We start from the raw sequence: 20,336 nt of genomic DNA, 5'->3' as shown, positions 1-20,336 counted from the left end.
GTAAAAGCGGGACCCACCTCTTATTACTAAGACTCCTGTAACTCATGAACCGTGACAGCTAGACTGTACTAGCTAGCACCGGGATCCGCCCTTGGTTATTCAATAGGCGTAATATGGTTTTTTTTTAGACTAACCTATCTGTTTATCTCTGATCTTTCTCAAAACAATATCCAATTGAATGTAACACGGACAGTGTTAGCATCTATTGTCATTGACAACTAGCTCGTTTTTTTAGAATATTATTTTACTTGGCCTTCCACTGGGTTTCAGCCGCCATGTGTAATTTACGAGATAATTTCTGATATTTTCAAAAAAATATTTAAATTTAACTACTTATGTAATTTTATGCCAAGATATTCAAATTAGTATCTTAAAATTATCTATAATTTTAAGAAAATAAGATAAAAAAGAGTATAAAAAAAGTGAGCAATGCCAATTGCTCACCATCAGAATAATATGAACCCTGGTGTATCAGGTGACCGATATAGCCAAGCAAATTAGCTCGTTGAAGCGGCAATGGGTGGCATGGGTAGTTCAATTAATAGGTATAGAAAAAACAGCGTTGTTTATACATCGTATTTTTTTTTATTTCAGTTAACTTTTTATAAAATTATTATATACCTAATGCTGCAAACCAAAAAGTTCTATTTAATTACAACATTTCTCTCAATTGACGACGAATAGTTTTTCCCATTGTGTTTTTCGGCAGCTCCGAAACAAACTTCACTCCACCGTTTAGCTGCATATACGGTGGCACCTAAAACAAAACGTATTTTTGTGTAAAGACAATATTTTATTACAAAAAATTTTTGATGACTTCTTATTGACTGTATTTGCATTGTCATCCAAATTACATATCCTTATTAAACTTTAAGTTAACGTGCGGCATGGTATAATAGTGGAGTCAAGTCAAGTCATTTATTAGATTATTATCATTACAAATTACTCAACTAGGTACTTTGCAAATTACTTAACTTACTACAACTCTGATGGAGCTACTACTTAATGGTAGGTACAGAGATAGTGAAGTGAATGGAGTTGTTGTTCCGTGAAAATAGTTCCCGCAACAGTTGAGCACGGCAAAGTCTGATAATGGAACCAAACACTAATAACAGGAATAATAAATAACTTTTATTTTTTTAGTAAAATAACAACAATAATAAATAATAGTTTTATTTACAGGCATTTCGTACAGAGTACAAGTACACCCATATTATTATAATATGAGATCTAATAAAATAAAAAAATAGGATTGAGTAGTACATGTACTAAGTACTACAAATAATTAGTTCTTGCTTGACTTACAACATGAATTAATTAGTCCCATCTCCTTACTGCTTTTAGTATAATAAAAGTATGTATAATACAATATTGGAAAAGTGCAGTTCTTAAGCAATCGAACCAAATCGCACAAACTATTCCGAATAGCCCGTATTGACCTACACGCTGAGCGGCTAAATTATTCTTTGAAATAATAGTTTGATTGAGAGCGGGTTAGCAGAAATTTTTGCGAAAAATTAACGAAAAGACCGAACTAGTAGGTATATTTGCACGATTGTGATAGTTGGCCGTGATTCGTTTAGTGAACGAGCAAGCACAACTTTACTCTCATGGTACAAAACTATGAGCAACCTCTCGAGCGACGTAGTTTTGGAGTTGTTGCTGTGTGAGCGTGGAACCTGGCTGCAGCACGACGATGGCGGCGGGCTGCTCACCGTACGCACCAGCCGGCTTGCCCACCACGGCTGCTTCGCGCACTTCAGGGTTCGACAATATAATAAATTCCAGCTCCGTTGGATCCACCTAGTAAATAAAATAAAAGATGTACAAACGCGATCGGGTATTATAAAGTTACTTGTTGTGTTTCTCAACCATTGGCTTCTAGGAGAGGCTCAGCACAGTGGTTCAGAGTTAAGAAACGAGCTATTAAAGAGAGCTATGCTCGGACTTTTTTGCACTATAGAACCTGGAATGCGGAAATTCGCCGAAGAACTAAAGTCGCTGACGTAGCTCGAAGAATATGCAAGTTAATGTGGCAATGCGCGGGCTGCATCGCTCAAAGAACAGACAACAGAGAAAGGTCCTCGAGTGGCGACTACATACTAGAGAGCAAAGCGTTGGTAAGTCTACCATACGATGGACCGACGAAATCGCAAAAATGAGATGAAAGCCCGGTTCTCATTTATCTGTCGTGTTGTGTCGTGTCGCATCAGAACGGTATCGGTTTCATACATTTTATATGGTTGCGTTCACATTTATCTAATGCAGTATGTTGTGACAGCTTGTGCTGTGTCGCATCACAAGCAAAGAGAGAGAGAGAGAGAGAGAGAGAGAGAGAGAGAGAGAAGAAAGAGAGACAGAGAGCATCACGAGACAACACGACAGATAAATGTGAACCGGGCTCAATACTTAGACATTAAGGGCTAAAAAGGTAAGAATATTCGTATGTGTTTCTTGGAATGTTAAACTACAATTTGAACGATTTTATGATTGGTTTTTTGGAGTCTTTTTGTAGAGACATCTCTTGTCTGGGTGAGCGGTTAGTTCCGAAAGAATGTGACGTTTCTCGACGGAACATATATGTCGCTAGTGCTGCTGCTTAAGTAGCATAGTAGAAATAAGCAACCTGAGATATGTATGCATAGGAAAAAATCATGTCTAGATTCCTGCCCAGCAGTGGTGTAGGGGTTATAGCACGCAGCACGGATTGCTGAGGACCTGGGTTCGATTCCCAATGCTGGTCTCTTTTTCTGGTTTTTCTGTACATCCATGTCTCAGTTTGTATTTCAGATTGTACGATTTTGTTCTTTTTCAGTGTACTTAGGTATTATAAAAAAAAACATTAAGTGACCTAAACGTAAACGAGATCGAAAAATAGTAAAATGTAGCTAACAAACTATTATGTACTTAACGCCAGCTCGTTTGCCCCCGTCTCATATAAAAAACTAGCTGTTGCCCGCGGCTTCGCTCGCGTTAAATTTGGGGTTACACAAATTATTTACTTTCTATGATCTTTATTTTCGTATCATAATAGATTTTTCGGAGGATTATATTTGCAAATTTTTGAATTTAAAAATCAACCTAGATGATCATAATTCGTCAAACTTTAAACCCCTGTTTCACATCTTTAGGTCAGGGGTGTAATTTTAGAAAACCCACGTGCTTCTTTTGCCCGTGACTTCGTACCTCGCGGAATAGGATTGTTCCCGCAGGATAAAGTGAATTCAAGAGAAAACCACACTGTCCGCGATTGAATTGAAACAGGCTTCTATTATTTCGGGTATCGATTTTTAAAAAGCTTTTACTAATAGTTTTTTTTTAATCCGCTCAGTTTTTCCAGAGATTCCCTAAACAACCAAGAAGCAGACAAAGTTAAATATTTCCTTTTCCCATGGGAATTTCCAAAAATCCTTACTTAGTGCACTCCTATGATACTTTATCTACATGTGTGCCAAATTCAGGTCTGTCAGCCTGTCCTGTCACAGTATACTGTTTTACAGGTATGGATAAATTTTGTTACGTAATGAGTTGATTGGTTTGGCGTAGGTACTTAATGTGTCCTCCTAACCGTTAAGGAGTTATACCTTCCATCATCAGCTCACCTGAATAACCAGAAAGAATACAACTAAAGGTCTACCTATACGTGCATAATGATGTTTAAAGAAACTTCCTCTAACTCCTAACCGTTAAGGAGTTTAACCTTCCATCATCAGCTCATCAACATGAGATGATGTCTGTCAGACGCAAATACTTAAATAACTCGAGATAATTATATAAAAACCGTAATGCGTGCCTACAAAATTTGAGGGTTGCCCTCGATTTCCCTGAAATTCCGTCATCAGATTCTGATTTGGTGACAATGGGACTATCTCAGGAGTAGATATTATTTCGAATAAAAAATTATTTAAAAAATCGGTCCACAATTGAGCGAGAAATCGGGGAACAAACATAAATAAATATATATATAACGGGATGCATAACCTCCTCATTTTTTTGAAGTCGGTTAAAGAGCTTTTTGCAGCGTACGTGCAGTATAAACTTTTGAATTTTGAAATTTTAGCTTTCTACAACCAGTAAAACGCAAAATCCTGTTTTTCCCGTTCCCATAAGAATTTCGGGAAATGCTCTGTTAATGCTCCCCTACACTCCCCAAGGAACACACTTGCCAAGTTTCAGCTATCTACGACCAGTAAAAAGAAAAATCCCGTTTTTCCCTGTTCTAGTGTGAATTTTGGACAGTCCTCTCTCAGTGCTCCTCTACATTGCCAAATTTCAGCTTTCTACCAGTAAAACGAAAAGTCCCATTTTTTCCCTTTCCCGTGAGAATTTCGGCAAATTATCTCTTAATGGTTCCACAATAATACTAATGCTGTTTAATGTAAAATTGCAATAATACTAACGATAAATCCTGTTTTTTCCCGTTAACGTCAGAATTTCGGGAAATCCTTTTGTAGTGCTCCCCTACACTCCTCCCCAAGGAACCTAAATGCCAAATTTGAGTTTTCTACGATCAGTAAAACGAAAAATCTCGTATTTTCCCGTTCCCGTTGGAATTTTGGAAAGTCCTCTCTTAACGCTCTTCTACAATCCCCAAGCAACCTACATGCCGAATTTCAGCTTTCTAGGACCATTAAAATGAAAGATCCTGTTTTTTCCCTTTCCCGTGGGAATTTTGGGAAATTATTTATTAATGGTTTTCTTCACTTCTCAAGCAACTTACATGCCAAATTGCAGACTTCTGCGACCAGTAAAACGAAAAATCCCATTTTTCCCGTTCCCGTCAGAACTTCGGGAAATCCTTTTGTAGTCTTCCCCTATACTCCTCAAGGAACCTATATGCAAAATAAAGGTTTTCTAGGACCAGTAAAATGAAAAATCGATCCCGTTAAACTGAATATAAGTCCCGTTTTTTCCTTATCCCGTGGGATTTTCTCAAATTCCTTAAAACTGTTTTTTACTATTACCACCTTTTAATCACCTACTTCTATGCCAAATTTGAAGTCTAGTAATTATAGTTCATAGAATTCAGTTAAACTGAATAATAATATATAAATCCCGTTTTTTCCTTATCCCTTGGGAATTTCCAAAAATCCTGAAATCGATGTTTTAATTTATGTAATACCTACTTGTGAATCAAATTTGAAGTCTAGTTATTACAGTTACTGAGATAGGGTTACTCGGAATCTAATATATAAATCCCGTTCTTTCCCGTTACCGTTAGAATTTCCAAAAATCCTTCCTTAGTGGATGCCTACATTGTATAAGGTATCTATGTGCTAAATTTCAAGTCTCTAGGTCCAGTGGTTTGGGCTATGCGTTGAAATATCAACGATTGATTTTCGATTGACTTTGTCACCACATTACCCCCTTTCAGGGGTTGAATTCTCAAAAACCTGAAACACGTGTTTACTTATTTGTTGTTAAGAATACTCCTGTGATGTTTCGAATAAAATAGTCTTACTAATCTTGTTTCCCCATACTAACTTTGGACCCCCATTTCACCCCCTTAGAGGGTGAATTTTGAAAAATCCTTTCTTAGTGCACCCCTAAACCTTAAAAGGAACCTACGTGCTAAATTTGAAATCCCTAGAACCAGCGGTTTGGGCTGTGCGTTGATACATCAGTCAATCACTTTTGCCTTTTATATATATAGATGTGGGAACTTGCAAATTTTACACATTTAGGTACTAATGTAGTAATTTATAATAATAAATTTAAATTTTTACGAAATAGGTACCTAACTAATTAAGTTTGTAAAATTATTCAAAAAATTACCTGATATCCGTCGAAGGATATTACATCTTTCAGCCTGTCCACGAAATAAAAATATGTATCTTCGTCATAATATCCCAAGTCACCACTTAAGAAAAACCCGTCTTGGTCAAGGTAAGTGGAAGAGTCCATTCCTATGTATCCTTTCATCAAAGTAGGACCACGAATGCAAATTTCTCCTCGCTGATTTGGTCCCAAGATTTCTCTTGTTTTTGGATCAACGATCTGTTAGGGCATGTATGAAGTTTGTTATATAGGTAGCCTTTTGGACACACATAATTTTCTTTCATTAACTACAAAATACCTTTATTGATACATTCGGACAAGCCATGCCAATACTTCCTGTTTTTGGGCCTTTAGTGCCCCAATCCTCGGAAGTAACATCCCCGACTTCGGTCATGCCGTAAATCTGTAGCACATTCTTAACCGTAGGAATTCTGAAAATAAGTAGATGTTAATAAAAATTCACACGAGGAACTTATGCAATTATATTTTAAGTCCCAATAGAACTTGAAAATATTTTATGGTTATGGATAGGCTTGGGACTTTTGGATGCTTACCATGGTTCTAGAATTCTTGTAATATTAGAATATCACCGGTAACTTCTAGATGTGAGGCGGTACTAGCTTTTGGTATAAAAGTATCATAATCGTCATCTATTTTTCATGTTCATTTTTAAAAAGGTAGTAAGCATAGATCGTTACTGTTTTTTCTATGTTTTTCCGGGGATAAATGAGTTGTAGATTGATCAAAAACCCTTTTGTGTTGAGAAAGATCTCTCTACTCACATCGACTGAAGTTAAACTTATATTCTCGAAAAAAATATCCAATAAGTACAACGTCGCTCGGCAGGCAAAAGTACTAAAGCGACACTTTGGGCTAAAATGAGTTATGCATATCACCAGAATCAGCGAATTTTTCTGCATCAAACTGTCTAGGTTTCAGTGATTGGAGCAAAATTTAACTTTTTTTTGGCGCTTTAGTCTTTAAAAAAACGCTTAAATTTGGGAAGCAAATCACTTAATGCAGCGTCACTTTCATTATTTTCATGTTAGTACTGTTACCTTTTTGCCATTTTTCGATCTACTGTCGTTCAGTCTTTTGCCATTTTTCTAGTTTACAAATGTTGGACGTTTAGTATTTTGTGCAAAAAAAAAGAAAATACCTTTGTCACTTTAGTAATTATGCCCTCCCCGAGTTGAAGTTTTATACACCTTTAGTCGTTTGGTTGTATTGATAAGAATTCATTTATAAGAAGTTAGCTATTTGTTCTTAAAAACTAAAACATACGTTTGGCATTTTAGCCATTTTAACATATTCAAAAGCATACACTCAAATAGGATTAGCAAAATAACTTCACGAAATATTATAGATTTGGTGAAATTAGTCATTACTCTTGACCTTTATCGTGTATTAAAAAAGCGTTTAGTATATATACGTAGTAAAATATCATTGCAATTCGATGTTTGGTATATAGAAACATCATATTTTCTTAAGATTTATAACTTTATTTATAAATTATAATGATTATTATTCCTTAAAACTTAAAGTTCTTTTTATGTTGCCAAAGGATAAAAGAAAATAGTATGTAAACTCTTTATTGTACAAAAGAAAAGAAACACAACACAATTGACAAACTTTGAGATACTTGTACAAAGGCGGACTTATCCCTTTAAGGGATCTCTACCAGTCAACCTCAATAGTAAATCTATTTCAAAATTTTGTAATTATAATTTGATCGCTACAGTTCTGTTTGCATCGAATAAAGATGATGTTCGGCCCTAAGTATTTGAAATTTAGAGTAAGAAGTTTTAATTTGTTTTTATTAATGTTACATAAATAGCTTAAGTTTAGTCCAGAAGGCCCCCAAGAGTTGTCCCTGGCGCAAACGTAGCCATCAAACTGGCCGCATTACCACTTTGAATGGCGATAGACAATCTTTGCACCAGGGTACGAATACGCGCGGGCGTGGGCGTGAGACCCCCTTTGCGTAATTCGACGTCCCACTCCCGAATGTAAACAATAGCCTCAAACGCAAGAGGAACAAAATAATAGTTACTCAGTGCCGAATAATTCTCCCGTTTTTTGACCGCAAAATCCACCGCGGATTGCCGCGGACTGTTCTGCTGATGTGCGAGGCTGCGTAAGTACTGACGCACGTAACATCCGACAGCAAACACTTCCCGTTCTGCCATGGCACTAAAGTTAAGAGAGTCGGTTCGACAGAGGACCGGAGGCTCCAGAACGCAGAGGATGTTGGCGGATATTAAAGCCCTCTTCAGTATGTCAAAGAGAGCGTAGTGACGCGGAAATTTTCCTGAACACCGACAAGAACTCAACGCGTGAAATGGCCAGGCTGCGTACCAGTGGCAAGGTATAACAACTTTAGATATATTATTGGTCGATATAACTTTCAGTGGGTATAATGAATTATTGGTATAATCTGGAATACGTAATACTATTATAATAATAATGCCAAAAAAGTAGGTTAGGTTAGAATTGCAACTCCAACGATTTCATAAAGAAAACTAAATTATATCTAGACATTATACTACTAAATACTTATAGCATAATATTGTGAAATTATGTGTTATTTGTTATACTGATCATCTTAAGCCCTGATGGCCATTTGCTTCCACCATGGAGCCGCAGATGCATTTATGAGGCACACAAACATCGCAGCCCAGGCGGAGAGCTACTGCCACCCACAATGAGTCGTTGTCCAGAAGTATTCCCAAATAAGGAGCAAGCAAAGCCCATAACCACGCTCCCGCTTTGATTTTTGATACCGACTTCAGCCTGGCTAAATCCACCCTAGTGGCACACCCACCCACAAGTGCCAGAGCGTCTCTAGCCCCCACGTCATCCCAAACTCGTTATATCAGCGGAGCCCGAGGCAGCGACGCTATTAGGTGTCGAGCCGTCCACCTCGCCAGTGCACCATGCACAAACGGAATGGTAACCCCATCTTCATGAGAATTTTTAATTTTAAGAGACAAGGCCACTATAATAACTCCATGTGCTGATGCGAGCAAGACTGGCAAGCCCACATTCTCTGAGACCAAACTTGAACATGGGACTTGGTTGAATAGTGACGGGCAGGCTTCCTCCAGGTCGCATTTTGTCCTTAAGACTATCGAGTCCAAAGTATATGAGGCCGGTGTGTGGGGGCCGTTCGCGTGCTAATATCAGATGACTCGGTTGCACCTCCGGGTCTTGAGACGCTTGTGTTCTTGCGTACGAAGCATCCTCCCGCGTCCCGCACATTAAATTTCCCTCGGGAGCCGGATCGGTCCATTCAAGCCTTGCCGGTAAACTTGGAGGATGTGGTGCGAGCACTAGGGTCATTCCATAATGGGTCACCCGTGGACTTAGACGTAATTCGACCAGCTCATTTTCAGCTGGGTTTTGGCACACTGAGGGGGTGTGAGGTCACGATCCACAACACGCACTTTCGTCACGGAACCCGGAAATCCAGACTGTGTCGTCTTGAAGTAGGATGTCAAGAACGCGTCCAATACTGGCGAGAGGGATGTTCTGTTGGGCGAAGTGGAAAAATACATACCTTTTTTACACCAGGTCTATCATTCTCCTTGTAACCTTGTCTCCGGCGATTCTCAAATTCTTTCGCAGGTGCGTGCGCAGCAGGGAGATCAGCTTGGACCGCTTACCTTCAGTCTTGCTATTCATGAAGCACTGTCGTCTCGAAAATCAACTCTTAATATTTGGTATTTAGATGATGGCACCTAAGGTCGTAAAGCAGGACTTGGCTTTCCTTATCCCCCCCCCCTTGAGAGGTATAGGACTGAAGGCGAATATGGGACAGGTTTACTGCTGCTGACCCGCCTGTTCTCCTTCATTAACTTATTTAAGGTCTTTCTTCCTGGTCTCAAAGGGCTTTTACACGAGCCCTTTACCCTCTTGGGTTCTTCTATTTTCCAAGACGCCATTTCTAGTGCACTAGAGACCAGGAAGCGTCTATTTTGCTCGCCCAGGAACGTTTGAAGAGTATTAAACCCATCTCATCTTGACTCTGTTACGAATGTGTTTCGCAGTTCCAAAAGTAACCTATTTTTTGAAAACCACTCCAATGGTTGTGTTCGGGTAAAACTTCTTCTTTTGACGTCACGTTGAGAGATACAAAGGAGACTGTATTTAACGTGTCCCTTGCGGATGAGCAATGGATCCAAGCGTTCTTGCCCATATGTAACAGTGGTCTCGGTTTGCGGCGTGCGGCGGATGTGGGCTTGCCAGCGTTCCTCGGATCGGCACATGGAGTTGGTGGCCTTATCTCTTAAATTTTTAAATCTCATAAAGGTTACCAATACCATTTCGTATGCGGATAATGCACTGGCGAGGCGAATGAGACTGGCGTCACTGCACGGGGCTCCGCAGATACAATGAGTTTGGGATGACGAGGGGGGCTAGGGATGCTCTGGCACGGCCTGTGGGTGTAACCACTGGGGTGGGTTTGGCCAGGCTGAAGTCGGCATCAAAAGTCAAAGCGGGAACGTGGTTATAGGCGTTGCCTGTTCCTTATTTGGGAACACTCTTTGACAACGACTCATTGCGGGTGGCAGTAGCTCTCCGCCTGGGCAGCGATGTTTGTGTGCCTCATAAATGCAGCTGCGGCTCCATGGTGGAACCGAATGGCCATAAGGGTGTGTTATGTATGACCAGTATAACAACTTTAGATATACTTTCACTAGATATAAAAGATATTTGGCATAAATACCAGTAATTCATTATACCCACTGAACGTTATATCGAACATAGGTTATATCACATACATTATACCATCAATCAGGCCTACGCGTTTGTTAAAGACGAATTTTGGCGTGTTGCCTGTGCACAACGTCTTTGGTGGCTGACTAGACCAATGCGAGAGCGACATGTCCGTCCACATCTCTGACAAGCGAAGTCTGCGGATGTTGGTGCAGAACGGCCTTGGTGTCGTTTCTGTCTCTTTGTCAACAAGTGCATTGAGCCAGGCAAGCCTTCATCGCAATACTTGCGGCCCTCCAACACACGTCTGCGCCAATCAGTGCATTTTTCCGCCAGCTTTTCTCAGTCTAGGTGGTCAATTTTGAAGACGGCCATGTCTCACTTAGCGCAGTCCTTAAATCTCAGCAAAGGTCTCACGACGTTTCATTAGGCATTATACCATATTACTGTTAAGTTTGGTATATTACAAGTCCATGATACCGGATAGTTAGATCATGAGAATCAATATAACAAAAATGTTGTTGTACCAATAGTGCATTATATTTCTTAATCGTTAAGACCAATAATATATTTAAAGTTGCAATAGCAACCATGACGCATCAGTTTGTTACTCAGGTTTCTTACTTATTAGGTACTAATAAGTACTATAATGTTGAATGAATGATTTATTTGTATAACATAGAAAAAAAATGTTCTGATTTTTTTGTTGAAATGCTAATTAAAGTTATTACCTACAGAATAAATTAAGGTATTTTACGTGTTATTTCATCCTTAAACCTAAGCGTATGCTTTGTATATACACCAAAAATACTAGGACATGATAATAATAAAAATACCTCAAGAAATAATAGTGAAAAAAAAACCTTTTGTGCATTTAGTTAGAAATCAGATGGTGCCTTTGTGATTAATTACCTTATAATATTAACAAAAGTCTAGTGTTAGTAACAGTTAACGTTAAGTTATTGAATTTTTAGCATAGATGACTAATATTTATTATAATTAATTAATATTATTTATATAATTTCTGTTCAGTAGGTACTTTGGAATATTTTTTCCCTTGCGATTTGGTAAATCAGCATTACGAACAGTTTGATAAGAAAAAAAATGTGTGTTGTTAGTAAAAACATACTAAATTTATTGAGACGTAAAATCACATTAGTTAATTTGAAATATGACGTTTGAGGTCAATTTTTACGTTTAGTCTTTTTGCCTGATTGCATTTGCTCGATGACTAGGGGACAATTTACTAAAGCGACACTTATCTCCTAAACCAGTGGATTTTGCTATGAATTATTAAAACCTTATTATAGTCTATTAAATTATGTGTCATATATTCCTGGAAATTTCAAAATTGGTTTTCTGGTTAAAAAGTTATGATTTTTTTCGTAAAAAAAAAACTTTAAATCGCTCTCCTGTAAAGTTGACGAAGTGTCGCTTTAGTACTTTTGCCTGCCGAGCGACGCAATATCTCTGTGGTGTACAAATGAGTTTCGCAAGTCATATAAAAATGATTCAGTTCAATTATAACAAAAATAATGATAACGTCCTTTATCAAAAGTGATAATATTACTCGATTTTTTAAAAATATTAAGTTACGAAAAAGTTGTCAGTAGTCGCAAATAGTCTTGTCGCTAGTCTGTCACAACACTAATATCAAAGATGATGCATATATTTAGATAAATAAAAAGAAAGAAAAAGAAAGAAAGAAAAACATTTATTCGTGACATTTTTACAAATAAAAGAAAAAGAAAAAAAGAAATCGTATATTTATCGCGTCACCTGTGAACTGCGGGCACTTTAGGCAATTATAAAGATCCATACTTTATAATATTATAAATGCGAAAGTAACTCTGTCTGTCTGTCTGTCTGTTACGCTTTCATGCCTAAACCGCTGAACCGATTTTGATAAAATTTTATACAGAGATAGAATAGACCTTAGGAAAGAACACAGGCTATCTTTTATCGCGAAAAAGAGGCTTTAAGGGGTTAAAATAGGGGATGAAAGTTTATAAGGTGGAAGTTCGTCGCTGTCGAAGATAAAACCATGAAACTTGGCATATTATAAATCGATATTTGTTTGAGCTTTTTTTAAAATTCGACATGTGAGGGGGTGAAATAAGAAATAAAAATTTATATGCAAGGTCGTCATTATCGAAGATAAATCGATGAATCTTTATTAAACTTGCCATTTCGGCACGTGATAAGAAGTAAATAGATATTTGTTCGCGCGTTTTTTTTTAATTCTTCGTGTGATGGGGTGAAATAGGAGATGAAAGTTTATACGGAAGATGGTCATTGTTGAAGATAAATCGATGGTTCTCTATGAAACTTGGCATTTGGGCACGTGATAAGAGATAAATAGATATTTATTCGCGTGTTTTTTAAAATTCTTCCTATAAGGGGGTGAAATAGGGTATGAGAGTTTATATGGAAGATCGTCATTATCGAAGATAAATCGATGGTTCTTTATGAAACTTGGCATTTGGGCACGTGATAAGAGATAAATAGATATTTATTCGCGCGTTTTTTTAAAGTCTTCCTGTGAGGGGGTGAAATAAGGGATGAAACTTTATATGGTAGATCGTCATTGTCGAAGATAAATCGATGTTTTTTTATGAAACTTGGCATTTGGGCACGTGATAAACGATAAATAGTTATTTGTTCAAGCGTTTTTGGAAATTTTACCTGCGAGAGGTGATGTTAACAGAGGGGATGATGCAGTGTTAGCAGAGCCTTCTAAGCTCAAGCAAAGTGTTCGCAATGTGGGGTCATTTTAGATGACTTATTGACATAGACAGTCAAACATGAACAATTATAAGTTTCAGATTTTTCTTATTTATTGTGGAAGTACCCTATTACTTTTTCTGCTAAGGCGATTTACATGGAAATACCTTTTTAATGACTGTAGCTTTTGATTGCCTTGACTTAGAAGTTTGATTTTTTACAGCTTTCGGGACTATTGACCTGAGTTTAGGTTTTCAATTTCAACTCGATACCGATACTCCGCACGTTTACGAGATAAAGGGTCATGACAGACAGACCGACGGACGGACAGCAAAGTGATCCTATAAGGGTTTCATTTTTCCTTTTGAGCTACGGAACCCTAAAAAACATTTGTTCCGGCGCTTTCAAATTTCGACTTATTACTTGAAAATATGGGGATGAAAGTTCTTAAGGCGTTACAAACAAATTACTATAAGTATATTTATCGGAAATATGCGTAGGTATGCTTAGTAAAAATGCCGTTTTAATTGTAATCCTACCCTCCTAACTTACAATAAAGGACGTAAGGTGTCAAGAATTCACTATGAAGAATTAAGTAGTCCTTTTATGTTGGCAGGGTCAATACACGTCGTATTGCTGAAATGTGGCTTCCCGCAAAATATTGATGTTTTACCAAAGAACATGGATGGATGAATGGAAGAACAAAAAAAAACTTGTTTATATTTATAGCGATGTTTTAAATAGATTATTTTCAGTAAACCGTAGAAGTTTTTATGTGCTATTATTGGCAAAATAGGTATCCTAAATAAATTAAATACTTCCCAAAGTTACTATTCCACGCGGACGAAGTCGCGGGCAAAAGCTAGTTTATGATAATTTTATTGCTTTATATTGTGTTTATTTTACGATGTGACAACAGTAGGTATCATAGCATCTAATATATCGTTTTATTTATAGACTTTGACTTTAACTTCAAAATTATTATCATAACATATGACGACTCCATGGATTCTAGAACCACGGTAAGCATCCAAAAGTTCCAACCCTAGTTATGGACACTGTTATAAAAACTAAAGGTGTATGTGTATACGCTTGTTTTTATTGATTTCCGTCAACTTTGACAGATGATGATAGGCTGACTGATAACTCAGTTAGTATGATAGTATAGTCAGGTAGTTATGATTTTGGCTAATTCAAAATTAAAAAATTGACCACTAAGACTAAAGGCCAAACTTTAAAATTCACAAAGTGACAAGTGACATTAAGAGACACCAAACTTTTACACTGTTTAGTTAAAATTATTTTTATTCTGGAATATCTTTCACGCAGTAATAGTTAGGCCACAAGTTTCTTGGATATATTTAAGATTACGGTATAAAGTTAACAGAAATAAAAAATAATACGATATATACAACCCTGTTTTTTCTATATTTAACAAGCTACCCATGCCACCCACTGCCGCTTCAACGAGCTAATTCGCTTGGCTACGTCGGTCACCGGATACACCAGGGGTCATCTGATGGTGAGCAATTTTCGCTACCTCCGACTTCTGGCATCAACTACTCACCACTCCGTGGGAGTCACAGGTGCCTTGTTGACTTATAGGTTGTGGCGAAGCGAGGTGATAATAATTATAAGGCTATAATTAAGTACAAATTTTGATTAATGTTATTCGCAAATAATAAGACAAGTAGTTCGGTAGGTACCTTCTTTTAACTGTTCCAGGAAGACTTGGATGTAAAGTACAGCCACATGAAAATATGAGTCTTAGAGTGCTGGTATTGTATGTGTCTATTTCTTTCGCTGTGGCCAAATAGCTGACGACCGAAGGTACTACTATAGCCACATTCACCTTAAAGGGAAAAAGTTGATGTTTAATAGAACTACTGGGGCCTATTTCTTGAGTTTATTTTAAATTAGCTTTTATCCACGGCTTCTCACGCAATATCCATTAGGTCTAGCAGTTGAATTTCAGTTCCGGGATTTTGCTAATATTCCAGTGGTAGTTATCAAAAATGACATTGAGGATATCATTAACATAATTGTATAAAATCACTAACGCCAAATTTCATATCTCTAATCGTAGCGGTTAAAAATTTCGATTCTATCCAGATTCCGAGGGAAAATCGGTATGAGTATTAGGCCGCTTGTAGACATCCGTTTTTGCGGTGTTGTATGGCTTAGTGTTCGGTGCGTGCACACATACAATACCGCAACTCCTGCAAAAAAACGGTCCGTTGTCTGGTGAAAACCACGGACGTCTACAAGCGGCCTAAGAAGTAGCTTTATGTGTTATTGATCTAATTCCTTTCATTAGCAATCACAAGCACTTTCTCACATTCAAACTTTCACATTTATAACATTTAGTAGTCATCATCATCCCAGCCTATATACGCCCCACTGCTGGGCACAGGCCTCCTCTCAGAACAAGAGGGCTTGGGCCATAGTTCCCACGCGGGCCCAGTGCGGATTGGGAACTTCACACGCACCATTGAATTGCTTCGCAGGTTTGTGCACGTTTCCTCACGATGTTTTCCTTCACCGCAAAGCTCGTGGTAAATTTCAAATGTAATTTAATTGTAATTTAGTAGCATTTATTATTAAATAACAATAACAAACAAATCCGGCAGATTTGTTGGGCATTTACGAGTATTTGCAAGAAAAAATAAACCGGCCAAGTGCGAGTCTGACTCGCGCACAAAGGGTTCCGCACCAACCTATACAACATTAGACATTAGCATAAAACGGCAAAAAATCACGCTGGTTGTATGGGTGCTCACCTTAAAATTTTTTTTTTCTTTAAGTGAATATAAAACTAAATATTCTGTGAATATTTCAAGCGTCTACCTATTGCCGTTATTAATATCGAGCAAAAATGGCAAAAAACCCTCCCTCTCTCTCTCTCTCTCTCTCTCTCTCTCTCTGCTAACAAAATTGTCTGCTTTTCATTTTATTTGTGTTGTTTACCTTACAATGTTGAATAACTTTCAGGATCGTGTCTTGATTTGTCAAATTATTAGCAAACACAACTTTTCTGCCAATAGAGGCCCACAGAAATTTGTAAGTCGAGAAGGTTTCGTATCTGTGGTACCACTCGCCGAATAACACAGCCGTTTTGAGAGATTCATCAGGAAACCTAAAGTAATATCATAACACTACAAACACTATGGATATGTCATTATTATACAATACAATACAATGACTCTTTATTGTACACCATAAATAGTAAGCGATACAGAAACAGCACCACAGAGAGAAAAAATATAAGGGAAGCGATAAGGCCGCTTATCGCTTCAGCGCGATCTCTTCCAGGCAACCTTTTTTACAGAAAGAAATAAGGACTAAATTACAGCAGGTGGTGCATTTTCAGCAGCAGATCAGAAATTAAAAAAACAATTAAAATATATTAACACATAAATATATACACATAAGCAACAGTATATATACATATCATTACATGTACGTAGCATTATATATTATTTTCTTTATTTACTTTTCAGGCAAACAACCCAACACGCAGTTATAGTGAGTTATCAAAACTCCTTTAGGCATGCTGCTAGTTGTACCAGATGAATAAAGAATAAGCGCGACATCTGTCTGTCCATGAACAACAGCTGGTTCAAAAGACTCTTCTCTATGTTTTAATATTAACTTCTTTATAGATAATTCAATATCATCAATTTCTTCGAAACAGATAAATGTCTTGATAAAATCACAACTTTTTAGCACATCACTGTACGTTTTCCAAAACGAATTTGAACAGATGAAGTAGTTCGGCTTGGCCAAATTTAATTTGTACTGCAACACGGCTGGAATGTGTTTAAACTCATTAGTGTACTTAATAATTATGTTACACTAAGTATTTATAAACGACGTCTGTTGTTTAAATAAAATAAAGCTTATTGCTCACCCGCGACCTGAAGATAGCTACGTCTATGAAATAAAAATGTGTTCAAGCAGCTAGTCCACCTCCACACTGTAAGAATATGCAAATCACACAAACCCAACTATCACCACCACAACACTACGCTGACGCGTTTTGAACTCAATCAGAGTTCATCCTCAGACCAATGGAACCGTTCACCATGCTACCAGATGCTAAACGCGAAAACAACGTGTCAGCGTGGTCAGATGGTGGTGGTAATAGTTGAGTTTGTGTGATTTGTGTGTTTTCTTACTAAGATAGTGTGGAGATGGACGACCTGCTTCAACACACATTTGTTTCATAGATGTAGCTATCGCAAGGTCGCGAGTGAGCAATAAGTACCTTCGCAAAGTAACGCCTGATTCAATAAATTAAAATAAAGCTATCAAATTAATTTTACTTACCCGTACCAGATCGTAGGTCGTAAGGAGTGTACGAAGCACCAGTTAGTACAACAGCTAAGGTGGTCGGCAAAAACATGATACGCTTCTCGCTGCCTACTGCAACGATATCCCCTCTCGTTACTCCTAGTTTAGAAAGCGCGACTGACAAACTGACAGCGTAATCAGTGAAATCCTTATAAGTCAACGTCTCTCCAGTGTTGTAATTTTCCTTTTGAATTATAATTTAGTCAAAATCAAAGCATTTACTCGTACTTGTCTCAATGTGCATGACAAATAATAATTGACTACCCATTTCTTACCAAACACACGTCGAGAGGGTTAGCTTGTTTGAAGCGATGAAGAATAAAATTTCCAAAATTCCAGTGAGCGGGAAAGAGAGCACGATTTTCACCATTTATGATCATTATATCCGATTTGAAATTTAAAGATAGGTATCAATTAATTTTTACTTTAAATAGTTATAATTGTTTGGCCTTTGCCCAGTACCACCACTACCACTACTTACCACCACTCAATGTGATGTGTGATGTAAAATGCAAAAAATTACATATACCTATTATTTAATAACTATATTTACCAATACTAAAAAAAAGTAACTGCTGTTAATTATTTGACACGTTTTCCAATAATTACTAATCTACTAGTGTCTTTTATTATTCTTATCAAAAACGTGATGTCACGATCACGGACGCGTGTTAATTTATATGTATTGGTCTGTTATCAACGTAGATTGTTTTGTACAGCTATGTACTCGTACATACATAAATCAATCTACACATAATAATTATTACAAGTTGGTGTGTTTGTATAGCAAGAATGTACCGTACATCATAATGTTTATTTATTAACCAAGTTCAAAAAATTGGAGGAGGCCGGGTTCTACGTTCCAATGTTTGTATTTTTTTTCATGTATGTTTACTGATTACTCAGTCAATTGTGGACTGTTTTTCAAAATTAGTTTATTATACGAATGAGTACTCTTTTGAGGTGGTCCCATTTTCACCAAGAAGCTTTAAGTTAATGATTCTTTCGAACTGATCTGATGCTGAAGCCGGAAGGTAGGCAACGGAGCTCTGTTATAAAACAACGTAACTAAGCCGTGTTTGGGCTTAATGGAATCGTTGTGAGATGTACTCTGGCTACGATTACTAAAAAGTGAGAAATAAATATTTTTTTTAACAAAAAAGTAAAACTGACTCCAAAATAATACTTAAAAATGGAACCGACTACAAAAACCTTCAAAATATTATTCTAGGTACCTACTAGCTCGAAGTCGGTGACTCAGCGCGACCCAGCAGGAGTGATTGAAACCCATAGTATATAGGTGAGGTAGACAACTATTGTTCCACTTCTGCTGGCTCGTGCTGAGGCACCGACTTCGTGCTAGTAGGTACCTAGAATTTTTTTTCAAGATTTTTGTAGTCGGTTCCAATTTTTTACAATGAAGATAATAATAATGTACATGAGTTGTATACTCGTAGACGTTTAAATTAATCATTGTGTTATGAAACAATTTGATTCCTGACCCGTCGTTGTTAAAGTAAGCATCATATTTATGTTCCTATTCACATATATTGTATGAAAAGGCCAGTTGGTAATGCCTTACGTAGTTGGTTTGATAGTCTCTATTTATGACCTGTCCCAAATTTTCGTGCACATTAATGCACGACTCAGTTAACCGTAAAAGCTGTATTGAAATGAATTCTACGAAATGTGTAATGGTTATTTAGATGAAAGCTCGCTGAAGTAACAATTTATTTACAGAGCCGCGGCCGCTGGGTCCGCCTTGCCTCGCTCTGGGGAATACAAATAAATACGAACGAAGCAGGCTTTTCTTAGCAATTTCCGACGTCCCAGATAGGAGTCAGGGACACGTGAAATCAGAAGTCAACCTCTATCTATGCGAGACGACAGTGGGAGGGATATTCTGCTTGTGATAAATAGGCGTTGCGACGGAATTGTGGCGTGTACAGTGCCGCTTTCAAGGCAATCATCGGGAAATGTAACTTTTAGTCCTATTAATATTATAAATGCGACAATTTGTGCGTGCGTTTGTTACTCTTAACGCAAAAACGGTTGGACGAATTAGGATGAAATTTGGTATTTAGAGCGCGGGATATTCGAAATAACTCATAGGCTAAATTTTATTTAATACTACTAGCTTTTACCTGCGACTCCGTCTGCGATAAATTCGGTTTTCGCTATCCCGTAGGAACTATACGATTTTCCGAGATGAAACTATCATTATGTCTTTTCCCGGGACGCAAAGTAACTTCATATTATTATTTTTTATTAACCACGAATAAATAATGTTAACCATTTTTTTTACCATCTATGGACATTGTGTTTGAAATAAATGGATTATTATTATTATTATTAGTATCAAAGCAGTTTCGTTCGTTGTGGTATGGTAAAGCAGATGTTAACAGAATAAGGCTGCTGATTTAGCGGCTTAATCGAACGACGGTGAAACCTTATTACTGTGAACCAATGGGACCTAGATCCAGTATCCTTTAGGTCGCTGGTTTCGAATTAGAGACACTGAATATTACACAGTGATGCGAATTTATTTATTTCTGTACTGAACTATTTTTAGGGTTCCGGAGCCAAAATGTCAAAAACGGAACCCTTATAGTTTCAAGTGCGTCTGTCTGTCTGTCTGTCCGTCCGTCCGTATGTCACAGGCATTTTACTCGAAAACTACAAGATGATCAATGAAATTTGGAGTACAGATGTCTTGTCAAGGCCGCTATTTAGTTTAGTAGTTAAATTACAAAAATAAATAT

The 20,336-nt window shown here is 37.4% G+C and overlaps 1 protein-coding gene across 1 annotated transcript; it reads right to left on the bottom strand.

The window, feature by feature from the left end:
- Nucleotides 1-633: 633 nt before the first annotated feature.
- Nucleotides 634-18,174, bottom strand: LOC141434358 (luciferin 4-monooxygenase-like). Its single transcript, XM_074096767.1, has 9 exons — nt 17,850-18,174; nt 17,551-17,758; nt 16,715-17,030; nt 16,189-16,357; nt 14,928-15,073; nt 6,077-6,209; nt 5,776-5,997; nt 1,633-1,803; nt 634-757 (listed from the first exon to the last, which is right to left on the bottom strand). Exons 1-9 carry the CDS (start codon nt 17,952-17,954, stop codon nt 653-655), a joined length of 1,575 nt encoding a protein of 524 aa, XP_073952868.1. The 5' UTR covers nt 17,955-18,174; the 3' UTR covers nt 634-652.
- Between the last annotated feature and the right edge of the window lie 2,162 nt (nt 18,175-20,336).

This window comes from Choristoneura fumiferana, chromosome 13 (assembly GCF_025370935.1).
Source record: "Choristoneura fumiferana chromosome 13, NRCan_CFum_1, whole genome shotgun sequence".
In the NCBI taxonomy this organism is placed as follows: domain Eukaryota; kingdom Metazoa; phylum Arthropoda; class Insecta; order Lepidoptera; family Tortricidae; genus Choristoneura; species Choristoneura fumiferana.
The sequence above is the reverse complement of the archived record's forward strand: the minus strand, read 5'-3'. Positions and strand labels throughout refer to the sequence as shown.